General features: G+C 35.6%; 1 protein-coding gene across 1 annotated transcript; it reads left to right on the forward strand.

The window, feature by feature from the left end:
• Positions 1 to 1,573: 1,573 nt before the first annotated feature.
• On the forward strand, positions 1,574 to 9,543 carry LOC308258283 (caspase-4-like; the record flags this gene model as incomplete). Its single annotated transcript, XM_080688756.1, has 6 exons — positions 1,574 to 1,769; positions 2,737 to 2,910; positions 4,523 to 4,757; positions 6,618 to 6,761; positions 8,606 to 8,715; positions 9,445 to 9,543. The coding sequence occupies exons 1-6, from the start codon at positions 1,662 to 1,664 to the stop codon at positions 9,541 to 9,543; spliced, it is 870 nt and encodes a 289-aa protein (XP_080544882.1). The 5' UTR covers positions 1,574 to 1,661.
• Positions 9,544 to 9,990: the final 447 nt, after the last annotated feature.

Genomic DNA, 9,990 nt, shown 5'->3' on the forward strand with positions numbered 1-9,990 from the left:
TAATTTATTTTTATTGGTTCATTGAAATCATACATAGTTGCAGGATGGTAGTAGAGGCATACATGCACACATCATTCATTTAGCCCTGCTCCAATATTTATGTAGTCTTACAACTAGCTGTATCTCCAGAGCATAGGCTCTGCCATATTTTTTGAATGTCATTTATTGAATGAGTACAAGAGAAATATATAAATATTATAAAATATAAAGCTGAAAAATTCATAGGCTTATATTACTTTTTTCACTTAAAATCAGAGAATGTTTTGGTTGACTTGAATAACTGAACAGAAATAATAGCAACTTCATAATACTAGATATTAGTAAGCTTTTAATTTCTGCTTATGAATTCCTTCTTCAGTTTATCTTCAAGGGAGGGTTCTGGAATTCCCCAGTTCCTTGCACAATCTCTGTCAACTTATGTCATGTAGCATTGCATTTCTCTAGGAGACCGATCAGGAGAACTCAGAATCAGACTTCTCTAAAAGGGGTGAATTATTTCATCACTTTTTCAAAGATGCATTAAAAAACTTAATGCTGGTTATACAGTACTCTGAAGGCAAGATATCTAGATTGTGTCAGAATCTCTACTAAAAGAAAATTGTCACTTTGACCTCAGATACAATGTAATTGTCACTATACAGAATTTCTCCTTTAAATAGCTAAGTTTACAGTTTAATAAGGGATAATAGAAACCATTTTTTCCAGAAAGGTTAAGAATTCAGGTTAAAGTAGCTGAAAAATACAATACCTGGACAGTACAGGATTCAGAATTGTAAGTATTTGGTACATGGGTCTGTATGTATTGTGTGGGTTAGGAAATGACTATCAGTCTAATATGGGATTTTACGCCATCCAAGGGTCATATAACTAGTAACAAATGTAAAACATAACAATTTAGATAAACAATATTAAATAAAACATCATTTAATTAAGTTTCCTTATTTTATTTTGTAATGTTGATAAAGTTAGGTACAATTCGCATTACAACTCCAATGGATAGAACTCTGATAAATATGTACCTAATATATTCTTGCTCAGAGACCATAGATGTTTACAAAGATAAGTTTTTCTGAGTAGAACCATTGAAAGCATAAAAATGTATTTGTTGAATATGAAAAGGCCAGCCAATATGAAAAGGCCGGCCAAATTTGACTGCAAAATAAGAAGCCCTTTTACTCATTATTATCAAAATATACTATTGCAATTTCTAGTAGTCTACTTTCTCTACCAAGAACTCTGTTTTTCACCAGCCATATTTCCTTATACTAGAGGATAGATAGCACTATAATCTCTACATACTAAGCAGGTTGTCCCCCAGGACATCCTTCAGTCTCAGACTTCTCAGCAGATAAATTAGGTCAAAGAGGCAGAACTGAAAACTTACATCATTGCGGGATGTGGTGGCACAAGCTTGTAATTCCTGCACTTGGGAGGCTGAGACAGGAGGATCCCACATTTTCGAAGCCAGCCCCAGCTACTTAGTGAGGCTCTCAGCAACTTAGTGAGACCCTGTTTCCAAATAAAGTGTAAAATAGGTTTGGGAGTATAGGCAGGAGGTAGAAAGCCTCTGGGTCCCCACCTCCCCAGAGTACCACTAAAAATAAATAAATAAATAAATAAATAAATAAATAAATAACAACAACAAACCCTTACATTATGTAATGTTTCCTGAAGACCCTCCAGAAACTGATCCAAAAGAATCTCCTGATGTTTTCAAGCTTTGTACCCATGAAGAATTCCAGAGACTGCGCAAAGAAAAGGCCGGAGAGGTAAGATGGTCTACACATGAAACAGAGAAGGAGACGGAATCCATTGCTCTCACTAAAAACAGAATTTATTGAAGTTCTAAAGAAGTAGGAAAAGTGGTAGTATTTTTCAAAGATGCATTAGGGCAAGGAAGATATTATGTGGCTTCATGCAGATTCCAGTTCTTTTTTAACTCTATGATAACATGTGCATTGCACATATGTGTTTATGTGTGCACACATGTATAATACATATTGCATTTTCCTAGTGATTAGTAATTTATAAAAATTTCAGCTATAATTAATAGAATCAAAATTTTTTATGATAACATAACTGGGTGGTAATTACTGTAGTTTAGTTGAGAAGCTAGCTATGAAGAATATTTTTTAAAATATCATTAAAACTCACAAAATATTATAAGTCAGTATGTTATGTAAAAAGCAGTGCCTAAATAAAATTTGCACCCACCCTCAGCTATTTAGTGAGGCCCTCTGCAATTTAGTGAGACCCTGTTTCAAAATAAATAAAAAATAGGGTTGGTGGTGTAGCTCAGATATAAAATGCTTCTGGGTTCAATCCTCAGTACCACACACACACACACACACACACACACACACACACACACACACAAATACTAAAAACACTATGAAAAGCAAATGACATTTGTTTCATTCATTTTTACTGAACCAGTAAAAAATATCTCTTGAATTTATAAAATTTGATCTAAATTTTGAATGCTGGGAAATATTTTACCAGGTAGAAGAGAAAGAGAAGAAGAATGGTAGGAATTATTCTATTTTCCTCAAGATTCCTGAGGAACCATCACAGATATGTCTTGATTTTGACTCTTTGTTCTTAGGAGACAGGAAAGCATGTCTTCTGTTGGGAGGTAAAGAAGAGAACAGCTGTATGAGACTGTAATAAAGAGATACTGTGGACCTTTTAAAGGACTCAAGTAAGTAAAATTCACCACATATCTCTTTTCTGCAGATTTATCCAATCAGGGAGAAAAGTGATCGCACTCGTCTGGCTCTCATCATATGTAATACAGAGTTTGAGCATTTTCCTCCGAGGACTGGTGCTGAACATGACATCAGAGGAATGACCAAGTTGCTCGAGGCTCTAGACTATACCGTGGTTGAAGAAGAAAATCTTACATCCAAGGTAAGAGCCACTTTCAGGCTTCAAAGACATACATATTTAACAAATATCCTTCTACTAACAAATTAGCCTTATAATGTAAGACAAAAGGCTTAACAACCTTAAGCCACATTTGTGTGAGTATGTGTGTGATCAAAATGAAAGAATTAGATGAAATAAATCTCTTGGACTTAAAATATCTCAGTTTCATGCAGCAACTAGACAATAGGAATTTGCATGAATACCTACATAATTGTTAGTTTAAAAGTAGAAAGATGAGAATTCAGGCCCATAAAATTTTAGACATAGGAGTACACTCATAAAACAAATAGTTCTGATTTGGGATCAGGAATTCTTCCTAGCCCAGGGGATATATCTATAAATAAGAAAGAACATACCCAGTTTGCATTGATCTAGACTAGAATTAACAGGTAAAATCAATATATAAGAAAAACATAGAGCCAGGTGTGATGGTGGCACACACCTGTAACCCCAGTCCTGGTGAAGCTGAGATAACAGGAGCACAGATTTCAGGCCAGCCTCAGCAACTTAGTAATATCATACTTAAGAATAAAAAAATAAGCCAAGCGTGGTGGTACATTCTTGTAAATCCAGCATTTGGGAGTCTGAAACAGGAGGATTGTGATTCATGAACAGCCTCCGATACTTAGTGAGACTCTTGCAACTTAGTGAAACCCTGTTTCAAAATAAAGAATAAAAAACTGGGCTGGGGAAGTAGCTCAGAGGTAGAATGTCCCTAGGTTCTATCCCAGCACAGCAATAAATAAATAAATAAATAAATAAATAAATAAATAAATAAATAAATAAATTCAATCCCTTTTACCACATACACAAAAAATGGAAAAAAAATACTATCAGAGATTTGTTGTAAGTATCCACATGAGTGAAACGAAAATAAAAAGTATATAAACAAAACTACAGAGATAAAATGAGGGAAAGAAACAATAGAAAGGAAGAAATGGAGGGTAGGTAGCACTCTTTGATAAGGTGGTCCTAAGGAAAGGTGTCCCTTTCCTTTGTGAGAAAAGAGCAGAGGAGCTGAGGAGTCACACATAGGTATGGTGTGGTCACGTAGAGACGTGAGGGATGTGCCTTCTGAAAAGAAGGACCTATTGATGGAAAGGAAAAACTGAGATTAAGGACAAGGGAGAGAACAGGAGGCCAGCAAGACAGAGTTTGGAGGAGAGGAGGGCACAGCAGAAGTGTTAGGGCAGAAGTTTGATTTTATTTTAAGGGCATGGGAAGTGTTTTAGAGTGTAAGTGCCAACATTTATCTAATTAGGTAGGGAGAGAAAGGATAGAGAAGGAAAAAATAATCTAAATTACCTAAATATACAATATATTGAGAAGAGAGTTTATAGTATATCACTAGGAGTAGAAAGTTGTAACCCACTTCCTAGTGAGCAAGGAAAAGAAGGAAGGAAGGAAGGGAGAGAAGAAGGAAGGAAAGAAGGAAAGAAAGAAGGAAGGAGGAAGGAAGGAAGAATTATCACTACTGAGTAACCAAAATATAAGGATATTGTGATTTGAATATTACATGTGTTTTCTATAAGGTCAAGGTATAAGATTGGTATTATAACTTTTTTTACTGAAGTAAGATGTTGGCCTTTTCCAGGAAATGGAGTCTGTGCTACGGGCATTTGCTAGCCGGCCAGAGCACAAGACTTCAGACAGCACATTCTTGGTGCTTATGTCCCATGGAGTCTTAGAAGGGATCTGTGGAACCCTGCATAGCGATGAAAACTCAGATGTGCTGCCTTATGACACCATCTTCCAGATATTCAACAATATCAACTGCATCAGTCTCAAAGACAAACCCAAGGTCATCATTGTGCAGGCCTGCAGAGGGGGTGAGTTTTGAGGTGAAAGACCCCACAATTATGCAGGTGTTTGCATTTGACGATGGTGCACGTTTTTATATTTAGGGGAAGTAGTCTAACATCTCATCTAGCACAACTAAAATAAATTTAACTGTTAGAAACTTCCTTGTATGGTGGTATCCAGAGAATTTGTCTGTTAGCAGAGAATTATTTTATACAATAGCAGAGAATTATTTTATACAATATTAACCTAAGGTAAGTGGTCCGAGAGTCTTCTAGGATCCCTAAATAAACTAAATGGAAACTTCTAACCCTTAGAATAGAATCACTTAAATGAAAATTTCACTTATAGTTTTTTTTTTTTTTTTACCTTAACTTGGCTTTAAAAGTGTTATATTTAAAATGGAGCAATTCTATAGTACAATGATTGGATGTGGGAGTTTCAATACCCCACTCTCAATAGATCATATAGATAAAAATCAACAAGGAAACGTCATAGCTAAACTACACTATAGATAAAATAGACTTAAAACACCTGCAGAATATCCCAGTCCACAATTGCAGAATATACAATCTTTTATAAGCACATGAAACTTTTTTAAATAGACTATGTTAAGCTATAAAGCCAGACTTAGCAAATTCAAAAATTAAATAATTTCTTGCATCTTATCAGAACACAATGAAACAAAATGAGAAATCGGCCACAAGAGAAACTACAGAAAATAAACTTGCAAACACATGGAGAGCAAACAACAAACTTGAACACAGAGTGGGTTTTTGAATAAATTGGGGGAATGATAATCTTAAAATTTTCTGGAGTTAAATAAAAAAGAAAGACAATATGCCGGGACCTATGGGATATAGCAAAAACAGTACAAGGAGGAAAGGCCATAGCAAAGTAAAACATAAATTAGGGCTGGGAGTGTAGCTCACTTAGAACATACTTGTGTTATATTCCAACTACCCAAAATAAAAATAAAACATATATATGAAATCTGCTTAGGGAATTGTCAAGAAAGCAATTAATAAAGAAAATATGGTATATGTTCACAATGGAGTATCATTCAGCTGACGAGAACAATGGAATCATGCCATTTGCATGAAAGTTTCTCAATGTAGTTTTAAAATATCAAGGGTGCATACATTAAATGTAATAAAGACACTGAAGGACATCATGTTAAGAAAAATAAAACAGACACAGAAGGACAACTACATATATTCTCACATGTAAAAACAACAATACAAAAATGACAAACTAAAAGTAGAAGAGGAACTCTGAGGGAATGAATCAGAGACTCATTGAAGGGGGAAGAGAAAAGAGAGTGAGAGGAGGAAGAAAGGTTGACTATTATATAGGCATATTATATAAATGAAATAAAACATTACCGCAAAACCTAGTATATTATGATTAATTTTTGTTAATAATCACAACAAAATATTTTAAAGTAAACCCATTATGTAATAGTAGAACGTTTTATCATTGAGGAAATTCATATGGGTTGAAATGATTTTTCTTTTTTATTCCTGACTTCCAATTACTTCATAGGTACTGTAAGTTAAAGTTTTTAAGCACAAATAATTTAGCAAAAAACCAATAAACATGTTCTGGATTGATGTAGTAGGTAAGGCTTTAACTTTTGTCCTCTCTAGTAAATTTTTTTTCCAGTTTTACACTACTGTCCCTATCTATTTTTAACACAATGATGACACTATGAAATGATGCACTATTAATGACACTAAACTGAGTAGAGTATGTGTGTGTGTGTGTGTGTGTGTGTGTCTGTCTGTATGTATGTATGTGAAACTAATTATAACAAAATTTACAATGAGGTGGGCAATTACTGTAATCTCACTGAGGGAGGTGAAACTAGACAGTCCATGTCTCCCCAGGAAAAAGTGGGGAAGTATGGGCCCGAGACTCTCCAGAAGTCCTGCCTGATAGCTCCTCACAATCACCCACCACCCTGATGGAAGATGGTGTCTACAAGACCCATGTGGAGAAGGACTTCATTGCTTTCTTCTCTTCAACCCCACGTAAGTGTCTTTCTATTACAAAAATATGTGGGCCTAAGCTACTTTTGATGATTCTAGGAAATCAAGACAGGACCTAAGCAGCCATTTTCAGAGAGAAATTTTGAATGCTAACAACATTTTATATGAATCTTATTTGTGCTGTTGGGGCAGAGATTCTTTACCTTTACTCTTCTAAAATACTGTACTTTTATTCTAAGTGTTTCACTTTATCATCCAAGATTCACAAAAATTTAAAGCAACCCAACATAAAGAATTTCACTCCAGCATAAAAATATTGAAACTATTTATATAGCATTTATACCATTTAAACATAAATCATTATTTTATTTTTCTAACCAATCCCCTTAAATTTTTTGAATGGAGATTTTATGGACCTTAGGACTGGCTATCCATTCTCAAATGATCAAGCCAAAACCATATTTTCTAATTGTTCTCCATAACTTTTAGCTGTTTCTATATGTGCCGATGCCAATGCTTACTTCAGTAGGAACATGGACACCTCTTAAAAGAGTAGAAATGACATGATGAAGCCTATAATGGAGAACTGTGGTTAGTATTTTGCCTTCAGGTGATTGTTTTATGAAACCTTACATTTAATTTTTCAAATTTACAAATTTTCAGGTCTTATTTTTAAAAATCATCTTATTGATGTAAAGTTGACATGTGAAAACATAAAGATTTTATGAGTTCAATTTCATGAGTTTGAAAATAAGTATAATTTGCACAATCTATGCCACAAACCTACTTCTCTCAAAATATGCTTTCCAGCACCGGGTGTGGTGGCGCATGCTTATAATCCCTGTGCCTGGGAGGCTGAGACAGGAGGATTGCGCAGGTTCGAAGCCAGCCTCAGCTGGCTTAAGAGACGCTATTTCCAAATAAAATATAAAATAGGTCTGGGAGTATAACCCAGAAGTAGTAGGCCCCTGAGTTCCATCCCCAGTAACACACACAAAAAATGCTCTCCATCTCTGTTTTATTATGTGTGTATACATTAAATGTGATAGACACCTAATATAGAATCTAAATTTTTAGATATGTTTAAGCCTATAATATACTATCACCAACTATTGGCACTATGCTGTACAGTAGATCTCTATGGCTTACTCATCTTTTGTACATGGAGCTTTGGGTTTGTTTGTCTATTTTTTACTCTACTGTGGAAGATAGCATCGCATAATCCAAAGACGATCTTGGATGAAGGAGCCCATTATTTTGTCCTTTACTCTCTTTCTGAATTTGGAACATATATCCATATTTCTAAGTACTTATTCTTTCCTTTTATAAAATGGGATCATTCCACTTATCTAGTGAGCCAAGTGAAGGACATAGGACACACCAGACACTCCAAAAATCACAATATCATCACTGTGTACTCTCTTGCAATTCTTTCATTGATTTTTAAATTTTATTTCATTTTAGTTTGTGTGTGTGGAGCTGGGAAATAAGTCCAGGGGCATTATACTTTGGAGCTACATTTCTGGCCTTTTTTCATTTTAGTTCTGGAAGAAGGTCTTGCTAGATTTCTAAAAGTCTTGATATGCTGCTGAGGCTGTCCTTGAATCTATGACCATCCTGTCTCAGCCTTCGAAATACTGGGATTATAGGTGTGCACCACTGTGACCGACAATCTCTTGCCATTCTGGCAGTTCAACCTCTGCCAGCTTTCTTTTTTTCTTTTGTGTAAAAAGTAACGTTAAGTAGGGTTACATATACTTCTTCTAAACCTGGATAGGCAAGTCCTAAGATATGCATTTTTTAAAGTCTAAAATATAAACATAACATTAAAAAAATCAAATAGTGAAAGCTCACAGACCAAAGCACACAATTCTTCATGTTTATAGATAACAGGTCCTGGAGGAGCAAAGTAAAGGGCAGCCTCTTCATCACAGAACTCATTGGGTGCTTCCAAGAACACTCCTGCCACTGTCACCTAGAGGAGCTATTTCTGAAGGTGAGCATCAGTCAGAAAGAGTTTATCATTCTGACCTTTCATGTGCGATGGCACACTTTGTCAGGCAAGCAGTAGTGGAGCATTGTCTGGTTTCTGTCACTCTGGTGTTTAAACTCTGGTTTAGAAAAGGATGTCAAGATGTCGATATGCCGCAGTTAAAGATCAAAGTAGATCATAATATAAGCTTGCATGTCATGGGTAATGAGTTCTTCAAATTCAGAAAATGGTCCCATTTAAAATTAACTTTCCGCCGGACGTGGTGGTGCAAGCTTCTAATCCCCGCACTTGGGAGGCAGAGACAGGAGGATCGCACAGTTTCAAAGCTAGCTGCGCTCTTTGGCTTAGGAGACCCTGTTTCCAAATTAAAAAAATGTAAAAATAGGTCTCGGAGTATAGCCTGGAGGTAGAAGGGCTTCCAGGAACCCCAGTACCACCACCAAAAAAAAAAAAAAAAATTAACTTTCCTTATAAAATAAATATGCTTTGGGTGGTCTACTGGGTCATGGGTTCTATCCTGGTGATTCAAGGGTAATTGACACATGTGTTAGCCTAGCCTACAAAGAACTAAAATTTTTGCAAGAAAGGCAGGGTCATTTCTAAGAGATAGGGCAGTAGTGACAGAGAGCGATAATATCAATAGACCTCAATGCACCACCCCCAGGATAATTTTTTTCTTCTGGAATTATCTGGCTTATAGTGCAAAATGTTTGAGTCTGCTTTTGGTTTTAGGTACGGAGTTTATTCGATAAGCCAAACGTTGCTGTCCAGATGCCAACTGTAGAGAGATCATCCACTACAAAATATTTCTATCTCTTTCCTGGAAATTGAAAATGGTAGCTACTAAGTGTTGTTTCTATCAGGTAAAAACCTAATGAGAGAGTGATACTGGTGGTGGTCTCCGGATGATCATGTGAGTGTTCTTTCTTGATGTCATTGGTAGATTTTCTTTATTCTGTGTATATGCACTTTAATCCCTTTCATCTCCATGATCAATTAATTCATCAATCAAATTGGTAAGCAAAAACAAGGCAAAAAGTGATAAGTAATAGAAGACTCAGAATATCAGTTATAAAAATATAAATGTACTCACATTTTATTTTTACTTATATTAATTTATATCTTATGGCTCTCTTTCTTCCTCTCCCTCCATCTTTGTCTCTCAGTTTCTCTCTCTCTCTCTCTCTCTCTCTCTCTCTCTCTCTCTCTCTCTCTCTCTGTCACACACACACACACACACACACACACACACACACACACACACACACACGCACGCAC

The sequence above is a fragment of the Muscardinus avellanarius genome (genome assembly GCF_963383645.1).
Source record: "Muscardinus avellanarius genome assembly, chromosome: 1".
Lineage (NCBI taxonomy): Eukaryota > Metazoa > Chordata > Mammalia > Rodentia > Gliridae > Muscardinus > Muscardinus avellanarius.